This window comes from Lipophrys pholis, assembly GCF_963383615.2.
Source record: "Lipophrys pholis genome assembly, chromosome: 16".
NCBI classification, from domain to species: Eukaryota; Metazoa; Chordata; class Actinopteri; order Blenniiformes; family Blenniidae; genus Lipophrys; species Lipophrys pholis.
The window spans coordinates 22179740-22202453 of NC_137634.1; the positions used below are offsets into that span (position 1 = coordinate 22179740).

A 22714-nucleotide genomic window follows, 5' to 3' on the forward strand; every position below is an offset into this window, starting at 1 on the left:
AAACTAAAGTCTCAGGGTTCTTGGAGCCTTCCACCTCGACTCCACTGAACACTCTGGAGAAAAACATCTTGAAATGCCTGGTGGAGGGGTGGTGGTGTATGTGGACATCAACCTGGAGTACAAAACATGACAGCAGTAATGAAAGATGTATTTGAATGTATCACAGTAGAACTGTATATGGGAAAGAGAAAGAATGTAATTGCAAGCTGCATCTTTGGACTCTTCGGGGAGTGGGTTGAGGAAATGTAAACAACTTCAACACAGGTCTTGTTTATCTGTGGGGATTTTAACATTGATCTGCTGAACCCAAATAATCAAAAAACAACAAGAGTTTATCAATACAACATACAGTCTGATCCTTCACCCTAAAATCACCAGACCCAATAGAATCACTTCTTATCACACAGTATCAATAGATAACATATTCAGAAACCTAATAAACAATAAGTGGATTATTAATTAATATCAGCGATCCTCTACCAGCTGCTACAGGAAAGAGGGATGAATAAAGAACAATTTCAAAGAGTGAGGATAGAGGAGACCATGAAAACATTTAAAGAAGATCTGTGTGAACAGAACCGGGTGTCAGTGTTAAGATGCATGGTTCTACTCCCTCTGCTGTATTTCCATGGATCTTAGATGCTCTAGGTTGTGTGTGCACAAAAAATCTAGTTTGATATTTTTCAGTGGTGAAATTAAATATATTGATGATTGATGTGAGCAACATGAACAGAAGCTTTGGAGGAAAATTGATCACTGTGCACTAAAATGAGAAACAAATATTTGATTGGAAGGCAGCACAGTGGTGCAGTGGACTATCAAAGAAATCCAGAGCACAAGGAGAACATTCAACTCCATGCAGCACAGCGAACCACTGCACCACCCGCTCACTGCAGGTCCAGGTTTAAAAACAGAACAGATGTTAACAATAACAAACTGCAGAAGTTTTAGGTTAATTCCCAGCCTGACTGTATTTAGGTTTGTTTATTTGACACATCGAAACAAATGTGGAATTTTCGCATCCATGTATGAAAACTTAAGACCTTAACTGATTAGTGACACCGTCACAGGCAGGAACCACATTGAAGCTGAAGCAGCTCAATGGAAGCGAGCCACTGTCCTCCCCATCAGATATTCTTTCCTCTTGCTAGACTTGTTAGAGTTAGAGGGTTGTGAACTTATTTGACCCCAAGGTCCCTGGAACTATTCACACCTTCTGACAGCGCCCCCCTGTGGCACACTTTTGGAGGGAAGTGTTTATGCTTATTGTTCCTGAAGGGCCATTCATAAATGATCTTTCTCAGGGTTAAAAGCAGCTCAATAAACTTACTGCAATCGACTGAACAAAACCCGACAGGCTCCGGCTCGTTTCAGTCCGTGAGGTTTACTGCAATCGTTGGGTTTATTCACCCTTTTTTCTCTTTTTGTTGATTCCAGCAGTCATCACTGGTTTTCTGTACATTTGTTGTATATCCTATAATATCTTAGGAAAGAACTGAAAATCAAATTCATACCATGTGACCACTCCATAAAAAGTTATTCTTTATTCAAACGGCATGCGTTTCAGATCTTTTCTCCGTCCAGACCACCGAGCGACAGAGAGAGTCGACACTGCAGGACAATAAAAAGACTATCAGTCCGAGGCTGAAGCTGTGAGAGTTTTAGTCGCTGGGAGCAGCGAGCACCGCGTCCAGAGCGCTCTGAGCCTCTTTGATCTGCTGCTGCAGTCTCTGCTTCATGGCCTCGTTCTGAGCCTTCTTCAGCATGTCCTGCATGTCCCTGATGGCCGCCCGGTACCCCGGCGCGTTGTGAAACACCCTGATGGCCTTGTCGCCGCTGCACACCAGGAAGCGCCCGTTAATGTCAAATCTGAGGTCGGTGATCTCGGTGCTGTGGACGCCGTGCAGCTTCTCTTCCAGTCGGCCGCTGGTGGCGTCGTACATCGCCACGTTGCGGCCGTCGCTGACAGCCAGCACCCGGCCGTCCGGGGACAGGGCGACCCGGCTGCCTTCGGAGGACGAGCAGGGGACGGTCTTCAGCAGGTAGGGGTCCTGCTGCTTCTTGTACTCCACGTCGGTGTTCCACAGCTTCCACGTGCCGTCTTTGGAGACGGTAACCATTCTGACGGGGACAAGCAGAGAGAGGAAGTCAGGAAGAAGATGAAACCTCTGTGTGTTTTAGACTTCTGCTGGGTATTGACAAGGATACACGTGAGATAATAGACTGACGTAAACTGATTGGAAGGTAACAAAGGGGCAGATGTCATAAGACTGATCTTCTCTTCTGCTCCTTTTCATTCAGACTGTGTCGGAAAGCAAGTTTTGTTGTGGGGAGTTTTTTTTTAAATTACTTTTGAATGAAACAAATAAATGAAATTAGAGTGATAATGGTGTGAATACAGGGAACAAGGCAATAATTATAGATTATTACTGCTCATATTATGAAGCAAAATACCAAAACTAACAGACGTCAGTAAAAATGTGAGCAACTCTACATCTCCGAAAAACTATATCTTAATCAACGAGTAAAAATAAAATGTGCAAGTTTTACGTTGGATTTTAAGTGCTTGACTTCAAAATACTGAATAAACAGGAGCAACAAGATACGCCACATGAGATCTTAAACTGCGGCAATACAAACTTCTAAATGTCTCAGATTAGCCTGTTTTATCAAACTATATGAAACTGATCAGTTCATTGCTCAGCTCGGAATCATGTCCTCCCCTTCTGAGCTTTTATATCAAATCAAATGTGTGTGTCTCAGGTAGATCCGCCGTAACGAGGCCTGGGTTACCTGTGAGAGTCGTTGGAGAAGGCGAACGAATGAACTCCTGCAGAGTGGCCCTTCAGGTCAAAGGCTCGCGTCACCTCTCTGAACTCTCCTCCTTTCCCGAAGCAAACTTCCCAGACCTTCACGTCGGGAGTGAAGCCACAAGACGCCACAAACCTGAGCGCACGCACAGACACACACAGACACAGCTCTGCATGAGTAATGTAACTGTATTTCAAACAAGTATTTAAGTAAAATAAAAGCCGGCATGCAAACTTGTCTGCATGTGCTTCCAGCCCGGTGAAATCAAATGAAGTTTGATTTGTCGGCTTTATTCCAGGTTTATTCAGCAGTGAGGCGGAAGTGGGACCGACCTGCCACACGGAGAGATGGAAGCGTAAGAATTGGTCATCTGGTTGGTGTTGATCGACGCCAGCACGTCTCCTTTCAGGTCCCAGACGTGGATGCTGGTGTCGGTTGATGCGCTCATGATGAACTTTCCTGCAGACGAAAAACACAACATGAGATTTAGAGGAAGATAACAAGGACACCGACCCCAAATATGATTTTCTCTCTACTGGCAGAAATCAGTTTCAAGAAAAACTTCTGTTACATTAGGACTTAAATCCCCCTCACAGGGCTTGAGCTGATCCCATCAGTGTTAATGCCACACATGCTTTGATGAAGTCATCATTTTTGATTGACTACGCGACTTTCTCATGTTTTTCTGTTGGGATCAATAGACATCGATAAGCTAAACTATCCTCATGCAAGGCAGATGTGTTTTTTAATTTCATTATAATCTGCAGCTATGACTGTAGAAGTTAAATAATGTCTGTTATTTCTTTTAAGGCATGCACCAGTGGATGCCACTTTCATTCCCATCACACCACATTGAGTGGTTTTCAACAGACAAAGCTAATATTAAAGAAGGTGACACGATGTGGAGACACTGAAGAGCTCTGTACCTGTTTCTGCGATGCCGATGTTGAGGATGGGAGCTTTGTGCTTCTGCGGGAAATCCTCCGCTGCGGCTTTGAAGGCGAAAGTGCCGTCGTCCTTCTTGACCATTTTGAAGATTCGAATGGTGTCTCCGTTAGCCAACCACGTGATGAACGCCCTGCGGGGGAAAAGAGGGATTTCTGTGCTTTAAAATGAATTCACGATAAGTTACGCTCAGTTCAGAACACTGGTGATGTAAAATATGACAGAAGCTCAGTGAGCCTCTAAATTAACAACATCCATCCATCCATTTTCTCCCGCTTATCCGTTTCCGGGTCGTTGGGGTGGCAGTCTGAGCACCGTCACCCAGATCTCATTGCACCGATTAAGAACTTTTCCTGCGGCTGGTGAGCCCACGGGAATTAACAACATACATTATATGTATTTATTTACCTGGAGTCTGGACTGAAGCGCACCAGCGTGGCGTGATCGAGCTCCACGTTGGCCCGGAGACACTTGTGCTCCCGGTCCAGGAAGTCTTTGGTGCTCCAGATCCGGACGGTGCGGTCGTCCGCGCAGGACGCCAGGTATTTCCCGTTACTGCTGAAATCCAGACACGTCACATTCCCACTGTGGCTCTGAAAAACACACGGAAACGGATTCGAACAGGCTCAAAAAACGAATAAACAAGGCGTCAATACTGAGAACTTTCAGAAATGTTCAACACTGTGAATGTTTTTGGATTAATAAGCCGTTCTACCAGGCGCCTTCGTGTCATTACGGCCCGCAGAGTTTACCTTCAGTGAAGACGCCAGCAGTGGATGGCTGAACGTGTGCTGTGAAGGTTTATCTTTACGGACACGCTGCTTCTCCTGCTTCTGCTTCTTTGATGCAGGGCCCTTCACAATGTTTCCATCAACTGAAACACAAACAAAAACATTTAAATAAAAACCACATCATGATTGTTTACACTGGAACATTGACCCTCCAATTAATGTGTCTGTTTTTCTCTTCATCGACTGATTAAAATCAATTACTTGAAAAAAATTGTTTAGTTTTTATGTTTTTGACCTTATTGACTGAATACATGTTTCTTTTGTGGCAAGAACATTAATTGTAAAGCTAAAATGACAAATAATTATGCCTCAGATTTAACGATAAGGATGGAATCATTAAATCAACTACAATAACACGGTGATGATGGGCCTCATATTCAAGTCAAACTGAAATTCTTACGAATGAGTTCCCAATTTTAATCAGACGTCAATAACAGTAGTCAGTGCATTTGACTCTTCTTCCGCTCACAATCAATCCTCGTTATCTATCTATTCCTTCATTTAGAGCAGGGGTGTCAAACACTTTTTAGTTCATCAGCTACATACAACCCAATGTCATCTTGAGTGGGCCAGACTGGTAAAATAGTGCCATAATAACCTTTAAATTTGAACTTTAAAAATTGTATTTGCTGTGGCGCAGAGTATATGTGATGGAAATGATTACAATCTCAACATAAAGCCAATTTTAATGACACTTTGTTTTAAAATAATGTGACATGTCCCCCAAACAAAGTCCCCTGTAGTCGTTGCATTATGTATGTTTTCTCAAACTCACCCTGTTGGCATGAACCTATCTTTTACAGGGATGGGGCTGTCTGAGCTAAACATGGAGGAATCACATTACATTTACCCAAGATGTTAGTCAACATTGCATTTTGTATAAAATAATGTCCTCTTCAACATCAGGACATCATAGGATGGATATTAAGCTGAAGGAAACGCTGATTAAATTAGTTGTATTTATATAGCTCAGTAAGGGATCGATTAATCAAGTGAATCAGTGACAGATTAATCACGAAGTCTTTGATTTTTCTTCTTCAAGCATGAATAATTGCTACCCATCAGGATCGGCGTTGTCAGGACAACAGCAGGTGAATGAACTTCTCTAATCAAAGGTAATAAAACAGGTGATGACGCGACAATAAGCTGCGCTCCTATTGGTCAGCGAGAGTTAAAACTTTTAAAGCGCAGTTTCACGTTAGTAAAGATGAGGGAGAACTTTGATGGACCTCTTGTGCACGTGAACTGAATGAATGAATGTCTTCAGAGTGGGAGCCGCCGGTAAACCGACACCACCGCTCCACCAGCTAGCTAGAGAGTTACGTTAGCACGTTGCGGGCTCTCACCGGCAAACTCCGCCGCCTGCTCCGTCTCTTCCCGTATCTCCTCTTTCCGTTTGCCCACTGCCAGCGCCACGAGCGCGACCAGCGCTCCCAGTAAAAGAGTCAAAGCAACCAGAGCGGTAAAGTCCATGCTGAAGCTTTCTGCCACGTACTTTACAACGCCAATGTCCACTGCACGACGCCGGAACATTGCGCATGCGCATCGGCGGCATTCGAGGAGTGCTGCGTTCGTGAACCGCGGATGAAATCGTAAATACGAACGGCCAAAATTAGCAAAGTCGCTGTTTGAACATCAACCAAAAGTGAAATTTACCTGTAAATTATTTTTGCTTGAAAATCGTTCACACTTGCTGATTAACGTTCGTACAACGTGGGACATCTTCGTAGTTCTCTTACTTATTTCCTTTTGTCCGATGATCTGTCAATGCACCACAATCTCTTAAAACATCATATACTGCCACCTAGTGGTATGGCGCGGTGAACTCAACATGGGTAAAATGATTAAATAAAGAATTTCCCCTAAAGCTTTTCTATTCTATCATTATTATATATGCTTATCAATCATTAGTGTCTGTTGGATTAATGTATTCCAACACAGATAATAGTAAATGTTTGTGTGAAACACATGATAAAATACATCTAATTCATTTTCCTCTTCTGTTACAGTCTAACTTCTCTAAAGTGTTTACATATTGCTTTTTTTTTTAAAGCAAAAATATCTTGTTAACCAACTGTAGTAAGAGTATACTGTCACTTTTAACACACACCTCAGGGCTATTTAGTCACCATCTAACCTCAAATGTATGTTTCTAGACTGTTTTAGGAAGCAGAGGAATCCCGCTTACACATGGAGAACATGCAAGCATGACTCAACACAAAAAGATTCCAGAATACTAAATAATTGCAGCACTCTGAAAACAAGGAGCAAAAAACTAAGTAAATGATATCAGATCTGAAAGGGTTTTTGTTCTCACATCCAAAGCTCAGTTTTTATTCATTCAAAATCGACCATCGAAAAGATGCCCATTTTTCACAAGAACGGGCGAGTATTACTGAGAACAGTGACCAGTTTTAATAAAACAGCCAGCAAATGAATTATTGTTGTGTTGACAACATGAGGAAAAAAAGGCTCAAATCATGGTGCAAGTAAAAGACATAAAAAAACAAATGAAATCCCTTCTTTGCTGTGGAATTTCTGCATCCAGCAGATCAAGGATTACAGTTGGAGTTTCTGATACTTTTGTGTGGTGGCCTAATCTACTGCAGCAGTGGTGGTTCTGAATGAGGGAATTGTGTTGTGCGGATATTAAAATCACCATGTGTGTATATGGGTCAGTATTACCAGTAGCTGAAAGAATCTCCATTCATTTAGAGTATATTATCAGATATTCAGTGCCTGGAAGTAAAGAGGTAGTCTGGCACAAAAATACACACACACACACATCAGGATTTAAAAGATGACAACAAAAGATCACAGATTCATTTCACAGACATGCCGTTGAGTTGGCTTTGGTTTGTCAGCGCGTGTTAAGAGTAGTCATCCTCATCTCATTCTGATCTGCTAATTACATCAGTGTTGGAAAAAAACCAGAACTAAACGAAAAAAGAAAAAAAAGAAAAGAAAAAGGCCATCCACAGGAGGACTCAGGGAATGCTTACAATGACGGAGTATGAAACAATAACAAAAGGATCTGCACACAAACTACATTAAGACACTAAGTTGCCCTTGAAGTGTAGAATCACGTCATTCATGTTCAGGGTCAGAGAGCCTATTACAAAAATAATTTAAATGCAAACGTCTTGTAACTTTTAACGCTGTGGCCTTCGTGTCCTTCGTCTGAATCAGCTGTGGATTTCACTCTGCTCAGACTCATTCGGAGAAAGCGTTCGAATGTTTTCTAAGTACAAACCGCTTCACGTAGAAAAATAAAAGGTTTGAGCCGAGGCTCCGTGTCTCTGTCTGACTCGGCTTTCTCCTTAAGATGAGGCGATGGGAGCGTCCAGGTCCGGTGCGAGGACAGAGGACTTTGGATATGCTTCTGTTCAGAATCCAACCGTCTCTTCTCTTTCTTCAAGTACAGCAACGTCGTCGCTGCGACATTCCCCTGGCCGGGTCACGTAGCCGCATCAACTCGTCCACAGACGCGACGCTCCGGGGCCAGCTCGACCCACCGGAGCGGGGAGCGGGGGTGGGGGCTGAGGGTGCGGGGGTGGAGGCTTGGTTGGAAGTGGTGGTGGGGTGAGTTTGTTGGGCTTGGAGCAGAGTGATGTTAGCCAGATTAGCTTTAGCAGCGACGGCTTAAGTCCTCGGAGCAAAGCAGCGCGAGGCCGCGGGCAGCAGGCTACTTCTTCCTGTTGTGTTGCCGCCGCGCCTGCAGCCGCTGACGGGCTCCGGACGGCTTCGACCCGGCTCCGATAGAGAAGGAGGGCGCCGCCGGAGACCCTGGTGATTAAAACCAAGATGTTAGTATGAAGGAAAACTATTCTATCTGAATGCTGAATACTTGACCTCCACTGGAGGTTTCAGTTTCGAAAAGCCACAAATGCAGCGGTACAGCCAGTGTGTGTGTGTGTCCTTTTTTAATTTTGTTTTAATGGCTGTAACTTTATCTCCTTCAAATTCAAGCTTTTCTCTGAGGATGAACTTTGAGTGTTTGGTGGTCTGGTGCTGCTTTAGGGTGCAGTTAAAAACTTTCAATCTACAGTTGTTCCACTACAAAAGGTGGATTCAGGTCAGTAAAATTGAAGTTAGGTTCACTAGTATATCTAAAAGAAACCTCAAGGTGAAAAGTCAAAACAAATCTATCACATAAATACATTAATTAGAAAGAAAAAGTTCAAAACAAATATTAAAAAGTTATTGATGGATGTTATTGGACTTGAAGAAGTCACTGAGGCAGCAGTGTTCACATTTTTTTGTCTAAGTTCCAGAACAAATTAGGAAAAAGGAGCATTAACATACAAGACTGAGTCTGTTTGTGGCGACACAGCCAAGAGAGAAAAACCAACACTCCCATCATTAATCCACAAACACCAACTTGAATTCATGGATTTCCACTGCAGCCTCACAGTGATAAATATTCCAGTCATTCGGTATTTTACCTTCTCCAGATTATTTACTAGACACAATAAAAAAAGCAGAATGGATGGCCTACCGAAGGGAGCAGCGTTGAAGCCTTGGATTGGAGCTCCGGGATTTCCAAAGGGAATTGGACCCGCAGGAGAAGCCTGACCGAAGGACGGCGTCGACGTCCCTGAAACAACACAGCAACACTTAACTCAGACAAACACAAGGTTTATTAACTCTAACCTGCCTCACATGGAAATCTTGACATCAGATTAGTTTCTAACAAAAGATTGTCTGTCATTGTCCATCGATCAGGGATGAAATTCCAAACTACATCTGCTGTTTCTTTACAGATCTCTCCGTCAAGATCTTCTGGTTTTAAGTGATAAACAAGCAAATCAAAAGACTCATTCACTCACCAAAAGCAGGTTTTTCAGCAGCAGCGGCCCCGAAGTTGAAGTTTCCCATCTGTGGAGCAGAACTGTTGGAAACCGGCGTTCCAAACTGAGGGCATGGCATGGCGCCGCCAAAGTTGAACCCGCCAGCGGCCGGCTGAGGAGGGCCGGCTGGGTTCGGCTGAGGAGCGCCACCGCCGAATGCGAAGGTGGAAGAGGAGGCGCTCGGCGCCTGCGTTGCTGCACCAAAGCTAGGTGGTGCCGCCGGTGCAGCGGAGGGAGCCGTGGAGCCGCCGAACGCAAAGCCAGTGGACGCGGCCCCGAAGGTTGGCTTAGCTGGGGTCCCGAAGGTGGTCGCCGTGGTGGCACCAGTTGATCCGAAGGTGAACGGGGCAGCAGTGGAGGCGGGGGCGGGGTTAGACGCAGGTGCGGGTGACGCCCCGCTGTTTCCAAAGGTGAACGGTTTGGGCTGCGGCGCCGTGGAGCCAAATGTTGACGGAGCTTCAAACGTCGCCTTTCCAAAGGCGAACGTGGACTGAGTGGTGGTGGTGGCGGCAGCGGCGGTGGTGGTGTTGGAGCCCGAGCTGGCCATGGCGAAGCCTCCGAACGAAGCAGTGGTCGTGTTGGCGGTGGCTGGTGTCTGGCCAAATGAAAACACCTTCTGCGTGGCGGCCTGCGGGTCCGGCTGCGTGCTACCGAACGAGAAGGGCGCCTGGCTGGAGGACGTGGTGGCAGCAGCCGGGGCAGCGGCTGGAGCGGCGGAGGTGGTGGTGGGAGCAGCTCCAAACTGAAACGTGCTGCCTGTACTTGGAGCTTGCACCGCCGCACTGTTGCTTGTTGTTGACGGTGCGGACCAGTTTCCAAACAGCGACTTGACAGCAGGCTGTGCTGCGGGCTGCGTGGTGGCGACGGAGCCCGCGGAGGTTGTATTAGTGACGGCGTTTGTCAGACCAGCGAAGGGAGAGGGTGCGACTGTGCTGCTGCTGGTGGATCCACCGAACACAGAGGCTGTGGTACTTGCGGAGACTGTAGACACGGGGTTGGCGCTTGTAAAAGATGAGGGTTGACCAAATGTTGTCGCTGCAGGCGCATCGCCAAAGATGGGCTTGAAGTTTGGTGCAGATGGTGTGCTTTCTGAAGCGGGAGTCGTTGAAGAAGAGGAGGTGGTGTTGACAGAGAAGATGGGCTTGAAGCCTGAAGCCAGCAGAGGGTTGGTGCTGCTGGTGGTGGTGTTAGCTGTTGTAGTGACGGGGTTTGAGGCTGAAGACGCAGCGGGTGTGTTAATCTGATTGGTGAGCCCAAACAGGCTCAAAGCAGCTGATGCTGGGCTGCTGCCGGCAGCTTTAGAGGCCTGACTCAGCACCTGAGCAAAGGCCAAAGGCTTCTCCACACCTGCAGGGGTCGACTGGTAGGCAGGAGGAGGCTGCGCGCTGTTAGCTGTGCTTGAGGGGTTCAGGGTGGAGGTGCCAAGTTGTGTCAGTGCAGTTGATGCAGAGACTGCACATATGGAGAGGAAAACATGTTAGAAACCAAAAACCACAAACATACGGGATGATGTCGGTGTGGATTCAGTGGTCACACCTGTAGTGGCGCTGGCAGAGGGGATGGAGCTCGCAGGCGTGCTGATCTTCATCTTTAGAGCCTCCAGCAGAGGGTTGGAGGCTGCAGAAGAGGAGCTGCTGCTGCCAGGGCTGGGATCCAGGTTGATAACTGGGATGGCTGAAGTCGAGGTTTTAGGGAGGGGAGCTGCGAGGAGGCTGCTCAGGGTGGTGGTAGAGGAGGTGGAGAAGGCGGTGGCCAGGGTGGATGTGGTAGGTGGAGGAGAAAGAGACTTCTCTGGCTCTGGAGCTAATTGAAAAGAAATCCAGATACGGGTCATTCTGAGCTCAGCCTTTAATTCACCTCAATAGAAAAGCTTTATGTATTTTGAAATCTCTATTAGTTGTTGGTTACACAGCCTCTACTCACCGGGCGTCTCCAGAACCTTCTGGATTTTACTGATGCCGGCCTTCTTCTCTTCATCCAGATCTTTCACAGTGATGGTGTAGCCCAGCTCAGGAGGTGGAGGCTGCAGAGAGAAATCGCAAGCAAGAAATTGAAGTTGAGGAATCTACATGTAAACACAGGAGTGGTCCGAGCCCGACGCTGCAGCACTCCTCACCAGAGAGATCTGATCGTCCCGGTGGCTGGACACTAAGGGGATCTTCCTCTTCCTCTTCCCACTACTACCAGCAGAGGTTGACGAGGGAACAACTGGGACTTTGACGACTGGAGTCAGTTTGGCTGCAACGTAGTGACAGTGGGGCCAAATAAAAATACAACCGATTGAAAACTCCAAGCAAAATTCTGTTTCTATTCCGAGTCAAATCCATAGAAGCTGAAGTAATTACACAATAATCTGATAAACCGATGAGACTTACAGGTAACGGGAGTCTTGTCGGAGGCTGTGTGGTCCGACCTCACCGAGGATGCTGAGCTGGGAGACTGACCGTCATCCTCTCTGCAAATAACACAGCCTGTTATAAACTGTAACACCCGGTGAAATGTTGCCGACTGTCCAGCGGCAGAGTCATACCGGGGTCTTTTGGAGGAACCCTCCGGAGTCTGACAGCGAGACGAACCGGGGCTGGACAGAGGGGAGCTGGGCGCCGACGGTCTCTTCCACTGTCAAGTCAAACAGAAAGCTTCGTCACATGACGTCACCTCCACGGGGACACGCACACCGACCTGCTGCTGCCGCTCGCCGTTACCTGGCCGAGGCCCAGAGAGGAGCTGTAGGAGCTTTGGATGGCATTCCTCCTGGATCCCAGGGCTCCTCTGGGGGCGTGGGCGCCACTTCCAGAGCTGATGGAGGAGGTGCGAGACCTCTTTATGATGGACTCCTCCGCCAGTGAGGTCATCCCTCGTTTCAGGTTTCCTGGTCTGCAATGCATTTATTTTTTTAATAAATACGTGTTCACACTCGCTCAGTCACACTAGACTAATGTGACTGTGTGAGGTTAACAACTTACTTAGGGAATAGCTGTGACGGAATCCCGTTGGACAGTAGAGGCTCAAAAGCAGAGTGGGTACTTCCTCCGCTGTCGTTACGCCTTCACACGTGAAAATTAAGAAAAATCACACCTGTCATTGTGCCGAATCAATGAATCAATGAATCAATTCGATGGTGGTAGAAAGCCCTCTGTTAGCAATTCTGGCACCAAATTATTCTTTTATATGAAAATGTCTGCCCGAAACCTGATGCATCTAAAATCCTGTCACTAAAGCATGTCTCAAAGTAAAAACAAAATGTGTGCGTTTGCAGCTCATCAGAGTTTGTTTCAGTTTCAAACCTTCGTTTGCTTCTCTGATCAGCCACAAAGCTCCTGTCATCCTCCTCCACTTCTCTCTTGCGGCTTTCCCTCAACACCCTGAGGACACTCTCTCTGGAGCACGGATCAGCAGGGGCCCTGGAGAGTCCCGTACAGCTCAGTTGGTCCATGCTGGAGGACGGACAAAAGAAACGGAACAGATTTACTTAAAAACAACATATATAGACTTTTTAGATATAGACATTTTGTTTGGGAATATGAAAGAGGTTGTACAGCTTCAGGATTCGACTGAAGAGACGCAGTGAAATCTTGTGCAGAGATTTTATAACTGCAATGACAAGATGCTATTACAGTGGTGAAACCATCCAAAGAGGACATAACACAGCCTTTAATATTGCTGTACAAACAGCGTCTCTCACGGATCAACAGAAGCTCCCTTGTTTCTGCGTCTCACCCGTTCAGCGCCACTTTTACGTTTGGTAGGTTTCCAACATGATTGAGACGGCTCAACATTTACTGTGTGCTCTGTTCACAGTCCGACTTGATAACAGCTGCGGCAGGTAGCAGGGAAGCACAGGACCAAATACCTGGGGGTGCTGTGGTCCGGCCTGGCAATCTTCACCGTGACCGGGCTGAGGGCCGCCGAGGAGTTACGAGGACTGAGGATGTTTTTCTTTTTGAATCCGTCCCACTTGACGGGAGGCAGTACTCCCACAGACGACACCCCCGGCTGCTGCAGGGGATAGTGGCGCTGCGGGGTGACGGTGAACCGGGCCACTGCTCCCAGAGGCTCCCTGCAGGCAGGGGAAGCAATACGATGCAGAAGTATCGTTACTATTTGCGAAGATGTGGACGATCTCCATCACTCTGACTTCAAGCGTCTCTATGGCTGTTAAAAAGTTGTGGTTTCATCTCAAAGGTATTTTCGTGATGAAGCAGACATCTAGTGTCCAACAGAAAAGATCAAATTTATATTTTTTTTGCACATTTGCCAACCATTTTGGTGTCCCTAGTTTCTTCCCCACATGCCATATAACTAGTATCAATCCTTGAGTAACAGTCTTATAAAACAAACATCCCAGTATGTTAAATTAAATTCACAACGTCTTAAAGTTTAACAAGAGATGGCAATGCAGCAGTAACTTTCACATCTGATTCATCCCTCAATGACTTTCTCAAAACAATCAACTTGTGGTTTTGTCAGAAAACTTGACTTGCCAACTATAATTTCTTGGAAGTATTAAAGGAAAAATAAGATGTTTTTATTTACAATGACCAATAGTCCAGAAACACTAAAGGATTTACTTTATTGTTAAGAAAGTTTTAATATTAACTTAAAAACGTAATACATTATTATAGATGGAGTGTTTGCTAAAAGAAAACTAACTTTTTTGATCCAATTTATACCTCCAAAAAAAGAAAAAGCAGGACTTTACATACAGACACATCCGACTAAAGATAGGAAAACGTTTTATTCTATTTTAATAACCACATTTGCTTCCTTTACTCACTCTTAACGATTTCTTCATGTTATATATGGAATATTTCAGTCAGTGCCTGCTTATGTGGGACTAGGTAAACAAGAGGAAAATTGAGGGGACTGTTTTTAAGTTAACAGGTATTTTCTTGTAGAGAAAACACAAGTTATAGAATTATCCTGTAGTCGTAATAATTATTGTTTTCCATTGGCGTGCTTTCTCCATCGCTCACATTTGACCACAGAGGTGATTTAAAAATGCCTCTAAATATAAATACATGAAGAAAAGGGGAGTTGTATGACAGAAAGTCTACTTTAATAATGTTGTCATTCCCTCAAACTGTAAACATACACAAACTGTAACAACTTTGAAGCCGGTTAAAACGTTAAGCGGATGAATTAGCTGAACATCAACACCCTCCACTAACCGGAACCTTTACAATCTGGATGTTCACAAAGGATAAAAACATACCCAGCGAAAGAGAGCCTCCTGATGGGAGTGGGGACCGCATGGTTGGGTCTGGAGAGCCTCTCCCGAAGCTGCTCTCTGGGGTTTCTGACCGCCCTCGGCCTCCCGGGCTCGGCGGTTGGACTCTCGGGCTTACCGATGTAACTACCCATTAGAAAATCCTGGGGGCTGAAATAAAAAGAGTTGCGGGGAAGAACCTCCCTCCGATGTATCCCGATTTCTTTGTTTCTGGAAAACCCTTGTCCGTCCCGGTGCTCCGCTCTGCTGCCGCCGCTTTTCGTCTTTCCCGCGGCGGCCACCGGCACGCCGGTCCCCCCGAAACCCCGAAACCAACGCCGGAGCGCGGCGGGGACGCTCAGCCCAGCCCGGGGATTCTGGCCTAACCTGGCGGGAAGAGGCTCTCTGCTGTAGTAGAAACAGGCAGCGCAGCACACTGCGAGGATTAAAGCGGCGTAAAAAATTGAAGGGGCGAAGTAAAAAGAGAGGGCGAAGAAGGTAAAAACGGAGAGGAGCAGTAAATGTTTCTCTTTAGGAGACATGGCAGCAGCGCGCCGCCGCACCACTCTCATATCCCATCATGCGGTTCTTCTCAAACTCTTCTTCTTCTGAGGAAACACATGGTTCTCATTCGAACTTCAAAGCTCACCACCGCCACCTACCGACCGATGGTTTTTGTACACTACAGACATCCGTATCCGTATCAGAATCACATTTACAATCTGAATCTTTTGATACTCACAGGGCGAAAATATTCATTATCCATCCATCCATCCATCCATCCATCCATTCATTCATCTAGCCATTCATCCATTTTTATTGTAGCTTCGCCAACGAAAGTTGGGTGACCAACAAAGTTGTCCGAGAGAGTTATGTTTTCATCTGCGTGTATGTATTTATGGTTTGTATGTATGTATGTATGTATGTATGTATGTATGTATGTATGTATGTATGTATGTATGTATGTATATATGCATTTTACCAACTTTTCACAAAACACACTCACCCAAATTGCATAAAATTTTCAGGGATGAGCCCTTGGCGATTGGCCCTTGGATGAGTTGTCATCATCCAAGGGCCAATCGATTTCAATTTTGGGACATTAAAGGCTAACACAATAAATCACAAAAAACTGCGAATAAAATTTTCCATACAAGCGGAGATCATTATCTGTTGCCATGGAGACGCTCCCTGCTCAGTGTTTCACACTGTGATGTAGCGACACCTGACAGAAACAGTTAGCATCCATATGAGCTAAAGGCTAACATGCTAGCGATGCGAACTCGGTCCTGCAAACAAATGTGGCGTTGGAGAAGGTCTGCGCTCTACCGAGTGCAGGTTGTAGTTACTTTTGTTTTACATACTTGTTATATATTTTTCATATTCGTTTCTTGTAACTCTTCTATTTATTGACTGTCTACTTTAAATTTCCTCATTGTGGGATAAGTAAAGGAATATCTATCTATCTATCTATCTATCTATCTATCTATCTATCTATCTATCTATCTATCTATCTATCTATCTATGAATTGAATGAAAAAAACTAAAATAAAATAAAATACTAGGGTAAAGTCTATGTTTCATGTAGCTCTTTTCTCTCAAAGAACATGCAAACTCCTCACAGACACTCTTTTTCAGATTTAATTGTATCCCTCCATCCATCCATCCAGCCATCCACCCATCCATCCAGCCAGTTCATCATAGGACAAACACACAGACACGGACATTTAATTGCATTCATCTCCTATATTCCCTCCAAATTAAGATTTTAGACACATATTTCTTGATGTACAGTCGAAAATAAATTCACAGAGGGAGAGTTGAGGTGATTTCACCTTGCCTGTACAGAAATGACAGACTGAACTTGTTTATTTTTGCAAACATGAACATCTTCTACCATAAAAGAGATGTTATATGCAAGAATGCATAATAAGGAAAAAAAGAAAGCATATGCAGGAAATTGTTGTTCACACCAGCAGAGATTATTTTCTGACATCAATATTAAAGTACAAAAAGAAGTCTGGAAAAACTGTGGTTACAATAAATTCATTTTAGAGGTATTTTTCAAGGCCCTGAGTTGTAATAGTCGGGGGTGAGTCGAGGGCCACAGCCATTAACTTCTCAATATTTAATTACAAGGTGGAATGACATCACAGCATCTTTGGCCATTCTACACAGTTTTCTCAACACGGGATCTGTTTTCATTTTCTAGAACGTGGCCTGTTGGTCAGCTGCTGTGCTGCGCTCTTTCGCGCTGAGCAGAGACATTTGGACCTCGAAGGTTTTGTCGAACGCACTGTAGTCCACACGAAATGCTCCTTTCTCCAGGGAGATGCACGACTCAAAGCGGTGGCCCCACAGGATCTCATCCTGCGTGTAGGAGGTCCTCGCCTGGCACGTCATCCCTGCAGCACAGGGTGGAATGAAATAACGTCCTTCACTTGAAATTCAAATCCGGAGCAGCATTTTAATTAGGACAGACATTCCACAAGGTACCGTTCTACAAGACATTTGCAAAAGTATTTAAAAAGGATTTTGCTTTATATTACACAAATAACAAACATTTTTCAAGAGCAAGTTGAAAATATGTTTTAGCTTTCACGCAAGTAAAAATGCTGGACAAGAAGCTATTACTTTTACCGTCCAATAATACTTATTTTTGCAGGTTCAATCTTTCAAATATCTGAAAAAAAATAAAATTTTTGAGTTAAGCATCCTCATAATTACTAACTTTCATTCCATGAGGAAGATCAAGCAAACATCAGAGTTTTGCCACATTATGAAAACTGGCTGTGTCAGAATATGTCAGCACTACAAACCTGACGCCTCCACGATGCCTTCCAGGATGACGATAATCTCAAACGTCTCCCTCTTCAAACGCTCGGCTCCCACCCCCCAGAAGGGACTGTTCTCGTTGAGGATGTGTGTGATGGTCTGCGGCTCCACCAGGAGCAGCCGGTCTCCCCCGGTGTCGTAGCCCAGGTTGATCTCCGACTGCTCCAGCGGGATGAACTCGCCCTCCTTGGTCTGCCTGGACTTGATCAGCTTGGCCCGGATCTTGGCGTCCACCATGTGGCTCTCTCTCAGGTCCCCGATGCGGAAGAGCATGCAGAGCTTCCCGTCGCGCTCGCAGACGACGCAGCGCTTGCTGAAGATGAGCGTCTGCGCTCTCTGCTGAGGCCGGGAGATCTTGACGAACATGCAGCCGACCATGAGGGCGTCGATGATGGAGCCGAGGATGGACTGCACCATCAGGATCAGCGTGCCCTCGGGACAGTTGGCCGTCACCATCCTGGAGCCGTAGCCGATCGTCCGCTGGCTCTCCAGCGACAGAAGCAGGGCCGAAAGGAAGCTGTCCACATTTTCGAAACACGGCAGCCATTCGGGGTCGTGGACGTGCACGATGTCGTCACGCAACCAGGCGCCGAGGAAGTAGATCCCACCGAAGACCACCCATGTGAAGATGTAGCACGCAGTGAAGACGAGCAGGAACCACCGGTACGGGAGGTCCACCAGAGTGGTGAAAATATCGGAGAGGAAGCGACTCTTGTCTGCGATGGGTCCCAGATTGACTTGGCACTTGCCATCCTTGGTGACGTAGCGCTGGCGCTGGTTGCTGGTGACGACGTGCACCGAGGGCTCGTCTCCCAGCAGCTTGCAGCGCTTCTTGTGGCTTTTGGCGATGTGGAGTTTCTCCGCGGCGGAGACGGGGACAATGTTGCCGCTGCAGGTGGAGCCCCGGGACTGCCACCTGGAGCTGAAGCGCTTGAGGTTCCTGCTGCGGCGCGAGCGCTGGCGCTTCGGGGTTTCGTCCGCCGGTTCAGGAGGCGCTGCTTTGAAACCTTGCGAGGACTGGCTGCAGGGACTCTGGGCCTGCGGGGACGAGTCGTCCTCAGCCGGCGGGAGTGAAGAGATGTTGACGTGGTTGGAGTTGTGGATTGGAAGGGGTCTCCTTGTGATCATCATGGGGACGACGATGGATTTAACCCCAGCCTGGAAGAAACAATGAAGAACTAAAAAATAATGTTCACAACTAGATTACTGTACAGCATGCATTCCACATACAATTACTAAGATCTACACACACATCTCTATAAATTATTTAGAAGTTTTGCATCATTTGTCCCTGTTCGTTCGGGGTTGTGTTTCTGCCCTATTCTCCTTTTCGGTGGGATCGAGTTTTGACTGTGTGGAGCTACAACAGATCTTTAGAACACACATCAGAGGACCTTTAAACGACGAGCACGTCGAGACGTAAAAAAGTGTGACCTGTGAAATTGAACAAAAATTTTAATTGTCCTTTCAGAGTTTCACTTAGAAAACTTCTGACATGATAAAGAATCAGATCCGAAGAAAGAACCAGATTTAATCAGTAAATGAATTAAATTCAGAATTGATATGAACCAAACAATATACAGTTCAACAAGCCATAACTTCACACATGTAAGTGTGGTTCACGTTTTTCCAACAGTTAAAGACATGAAATGATTGCAAACAATTATTTTAATGATTTTAAGCATGGGCAGTTTCTAAAAGAAATCTTCTATAAAGCCTCGATGCAGGCCGCCATTGTTGTTATTGTCCATCTCCTCCTGCATGTGCAGATCATCTCTTTACCACAGCCGTGGTGCGTTTTCCTCATTTTCAAGCACGGCCATCTTGTAAACTATCAATGAACTGTGACCAACACACGGGTGAAAGGTCGTACCTTGTAGGAGTAGGGGGCGTAGCGTCGGGACTCCGGTGGAGGTCTGGGCAGGTAGGCCAGCAGGTGCTTGGCGGTGAGCGCCCTGGTCGGGGGGATGGAGTTCCTGCGAGGCTCGATCCTGACGTGGCTCCTGATGTGACTGTTGCACTGGAAGTTCTGCAGCGTCTCTCTGCTGCAGATCACAGTGGAGAGCATCGCTCACATCCTCACCGCTCGGATCGCTCTCCACCTCTGGCCTCTGCTTTGGAGCAAAGAATGACGTCTTGATTGGGCGAGAGATGTCATTTGGTAACTTCCCGTTTCTCTCAGAGGAGAATTTTTGCCAGTTTTATGTTACATGATGAAAGAGTTTAAGGTCAAATGCAAATAATCTGTCAGTTATCTTTTTCTCATGGTCTCGTGGAGTTTCTTCATTCTGGGTTCCAGCGATACCTTTGATTACTTTGGCAAGCATCGTGCATGACACACCCTTTTTCGACATTCTGCACATGGGTGGAGTTGAACCTGCAACTTTTCACCCTCGATCAGTCATTGCTTCTCTCTGGAATAACAAAGAGCTCTGAGATGTTTGTCATAACTCAGCAGGATGACGTTTACCTCTGCCAGTAATTACTACTGGAGGTGTGTTGCAGACGTCTGCAGCATCAAGAACTTCTTGAATCAAAATGGAAATTGAGGAAAATCTTCCGACAAAAACCAATAAAACTTTGTGTCCTGCTTCCAGAGGGTGTTTCACACTCCGTCACGAGGTCTCATCAATCAGAAGTGGGCTGATCAGTGTTTTGTAGTCACCCTGCAATTTACTACACAAGGGGGGATTATTGCTAATCCTCAAAATTAATCCGAGAAACACCACAGAACCCGATGGATTTAAAAAGATTACCGACTGTATTTGACTGGAGGCTTAGTGGACGTATTGTCCAGATGTGGCCAAATGACCCGGGGACTCTCTTGTCACGGTGGCGTGCGCCACTGGATCAGATACAGAAAAGAATGTGAAAGATTGAAGAAAAAAAAAAAAAAAACTCACTTTCTGTTAAAAGTGACCTCACCACAAACTGAATATCTGAAAACTGAATGGTGCTGTTATATTTTTCCACAAAGTAACGAGGTATAGTTTAGTATTTTGTGACATTTTCACTACAGTTTGCATCTACTTGATGCATAAAGCGAAGCAGTGTTAGAAAATACAGACTTCAACTCCTTTGACCTTCTATTTATTAATATGATCATCTTATCTGAGCATCAGTAAGAATCGTCTACAATTATGATTACTTCAGTGTGATCGTATAAATATCAGTTGGTGAAATCATCATAGATGTGACATAAAGTAATATAAAGGAGTAGGTTGAATTGCATGACTGTCTTCTATAAAACTCACCTTTCAGGAAGCATTAATACACATTAAGAGTATTTCTATTGCTATTTCCCCTTTTTCATTGTAGACTTGACCACATCTGGGATTCGAACACACTCAAGATCAGGAAAAGATTTTTCCACGATAGTCAACAATAATGATAATATTAATAATTAACAAAATCTGTATGTGTTTTGATTTAGACTTAAATCGTCAGGGAAACAGGAGATCTTTTTTTCAAATGCAAAAAAGGCTAATTTGTAACTCAAGTAAAGAAGATTCTATTCAATGATTCTTAATGTAGCTGTGTTAGATGTTTGTCTCATTATTTACTATTTGAACTCATCCCAGTCTTTTTGTTTAGTTCCAAATACCTGGAGTTACTCTCATAACGGTGAACCAATGTAAATATTTAGTATTTTCTTATTCCTTGAGTACAAAGTCAACATTGATTACCATTTATTAAGGTTACAACAGACTGAATGTGGTTTTCTAGCCTGTTGTTTGGACTTTTAAGATTTGATGTAATTTTGGATTCTGTCTATCTTTTAGCGTAATGATTAAATTTGATGTCAGTGAAAGAAAAGGTGAAGAAAAGCGGCTCTAAAATGATTTGGAAACTACAGACACATAAAGAAAACTTAGGGAAAACACCTTAAAATACCAAACATCACAGCTTAAATTACACAAAAACAGAAACGCTGATATTCACTGATCAAAGTTTAGATATAGAACATTTAAAAAAGGAAATCCTCACATACCTCTGTGAAGCATCTTTGTAGGATGAAGTATCTGGACGCAGAGTGAAACTTGCTGAAGTCAGCGCTCTGATGGAGTGAAGGGCGACGGAGCTGCTGCTGCTTCGACCCTCCAGATGTTGGTCTCCTCCCCCTCCATCATCCACATGCAGCACAGACCTCACGCCACAATCGCAGTGCTGCACATGCGTCCACATTTCACACAGAAGAGACACAGAAGACATTCAAAGTGAAGTTGATGGATTGTCTTCTGGTGATTTCTTCATGTTTTTCACTCCTTTACACATGAATACATGAAACTACCGGCTCATTTATATTTGACCTTAAGACTTGTTTATACAAGTTTTATGCTGTGTGTTTGCAGCCTTTACTTTCAACCTTACTTCAGACGTGAAGTAAAGTGACAGCATGCAGTAAACGTTAACATGGTAAATAATTCAAAATGTTTACTGAAGATTCCTCACTTTTTTTATCAATTTGTTGATAAACTCTCTTTATAACTAGAACAGGCACTCGGTAGAGCGCATACCTCCGCCAACATCACATTTGTCACCATGGAAACCAGTGGATTACAAGGTTATTTGATCCACGACACCCCTCCTTGGCTCATTTGTCATGGTCGTTTGAACTGCTTCATGTTATCACTATTTCACACTGATGTACACACATTTTACAATTTCCGGGTGACCCCCTCCTCCCGACCTTTGACCCCCATCCGCGAGCCAGGGTAATGACATCACTGCATGATGTGGTGTATCAGAGGATAGGGAATTGAAAACTGAACATGTTGGCGTTGGTTTGGCATCAATAAAACTAAAACTGACCTCGTCAGGATGAAAATAAGTTTTTGACCTTTTCCTGACTGAGACCTTCACCTTTGACCCAATCGCTCTCGATATTTAAAGGGACCACCAGAATGGTTGTTGTCACGCTTTAAAAACTTGTTTGCTGTGTATTTTGTCGTCAAGTCGTTGTTATGTAGCAGGGAGTTTGTCTCGTTTTCATCGCCCAGTTAAAGCAAATAGGGTTTAGTAGAAATAGTGAAACACAAGTTGAAAAAGTTAATCAGTGTGAACTTACAGTATAAAAGTTACTTAAATAATCTTAAATACCTTAATATAATCATGTTATTAATATTTTCAAAACTTTAAAAAATATTATGGAAACTCGATTAAGTCAACTTGCTGTATTTTACAGCATATAAATGTTGAAAAAAAAAATTCTAAGTGTAAAGAAATATGAGTATTTTGTAAATACTTTTTTTTTTTTTTCACAAAACCGATCA

General features: G+C 44.8%; 3 protein-coding genes across 4 annotated transcripts; all 3 read right to left on the minus strand.

Moving 5' to 3' along the window:
• Positions 1-949: 949 nt before the first annotated feature.
• tbl2 (transducin beta like 2) lies at positions 950-6105 on the minus strand. Its single transcript, XM_080483814.1, has 7 exons — positions 5894-6105; positions 4509-4630; positions 4165-4349; positions 3738-3889; positions 3144-3270; positions 2794-2946; positions 950-2121 (listed from the first exon to the last, which is right to left on the minus strand). Exons 1-7 carry the CDS (start codon positions 6078-6080, stop codon positions 1662-1664), a joined length of 1386 nt encoding a protein of 461 aa, XP_080339940.1. The 5' UTR covers positions 6081-6105; the 3' UTR covers positions 950-1661.
• A 751-nt stretch (positions 6106-6856) lies between these two features.
• pom121 (POM121 transmembrane nucleoporin) lies at positions 6857-15216 on the minus strand. The gene is made up of 13 exons (XM_080482627.1): positions 14613-15216; positions 13251-13457; positions 12685-12834; positions 12364-12444; positions 12103-12274; positions 11928-12016; positions 11773-11852; positions 11514-11635; positions 11321-11420; positions 10934-11200; positions 9377-10849; positions 9046-9144; positions 6857-8333 (listed from the first exon to the last, which is right to left on the minus strand). Exons 1-13 carry the CDS (start codon positions 15176-15178, stop codon positions 8233-8235), a joined length of 3507 nt encoding a protein of 1168 aa, XP_080338753.1. The 5' UTR covers positions 15179-15216; the 3' UTR covers positions 6857-8232.
• Positions 15217-16428: 1212 nt separating this feature from the next.
• Positions 16429-21508, minus strand: LOC308121464 (G protein-activated inward rectifier potassium channel 3-like). 2 transcript variants are annotated; one of them, XM_080482707.1, is made up of 4 exons: positions 21433-21508; positions 19315-19555; positions 17426-18599; positions 16429-17011 (listed from the first exon to the last, which is right to left on the minus strand). In XM_080482707.1, the coding sequence occupies exons 2-4, from the start codon at positions 19507-19509 to the stop codon at positions 16815-16817; spliced, it is 1566 nt and encodes a 521-aa protein (XP_080338833.1). In that variant the 5' UTR covers positions 19510-19555; positions 21433-21508; the 3' UTR covers positions 16429-16814. The 2 variants fall into 2 exon arrangements, with proteins under 2 accessions (XP_080338833.1, XP_080338834.1); XM_080482708.1 differs by lacking the exon at positions 21433-21508 and having other exon boundaries at positions 19315-19754.
• Between the last annotated feature and the right edge of the window lie 1206 nt (positions 21509-22714).

What these genes read in the sequence shown, in the direction of transcription:
- tbl2 (XM_080483814.1), bottom strand. Translation starts at nt 6,080, where the DNA reads ATGTTCCGGCGTCGTGCAGTGGACATTGGCGTTGTAAAGTACGTGGCA. An exon ending in CGCTTCAGTCCAGACTCCAG is followed by an intron (nt 3,890 to 4,164) that starts GTAAATAAATAC and finishes TTTCCCCCGCAG; the next exon opens with GGCGTTCATCACGTGGTTGG. An exon ending in CATCGGCATCGCAGAAACAG is followed by an intron (nt 3,271 to 3,737) that starts GTACAGAGCTCT and finishes TTTCGTCTGCAG; the next exon opens with GAAAGTTCATCATGAGCGCA.
- pom121 (XM_080482627.1), bottom strand. Translation starts at nt 15,178, where the DNA reads ATGAGAGTGGTGCGGCGGCGCGCTGCTGCCATGTCTCCTAAAGAGAAA. An exon ending in AGGAGGCTCTCTTTCGCTGG is followed by an intron (nt 13,458 to 14,612) that starts GTATGTTTTTAT and finishes CCCTGCCTGCAG; the next exon opens with GGAGCCTCTGGGAGCAGTGG. An exon ending in CCTCTCTGGGCCTCGGCCAG is followed by an intron (nt 12,017 to 12,102) that starts GTAACGGCGAGC and finishes TTGACTTGACAG; the next exon opens with TGGAAGAGACCGTCGGCGCC.
- LOC308121464 (XM_080482707.1), bottom strand. Translation starts at nt 19,509, where the DNA reads ATGCTCTCCACTGTGATCTGCAGCAGAGAGACGCTGCAGAACTTCCAG. An exon ending in ACGCCCCCTACTCCTACAAG is followed by an intron (nt 18,600 to 19,314) that starts GTACGACCTTTC and finishes TGTTTCTTCCAG; the next exon opens with GCTGGGGTTAAATCCATCGT. An exon ending in AGGCATCGTGGAGGCGTCAG is followed by an intron (nt 17,012 to 17,425) that starts GTTTGTAGTGCT and finishes CCTGTGCTGCAG; the next exon opens with GGATGACGTGCCAGGCGAGG.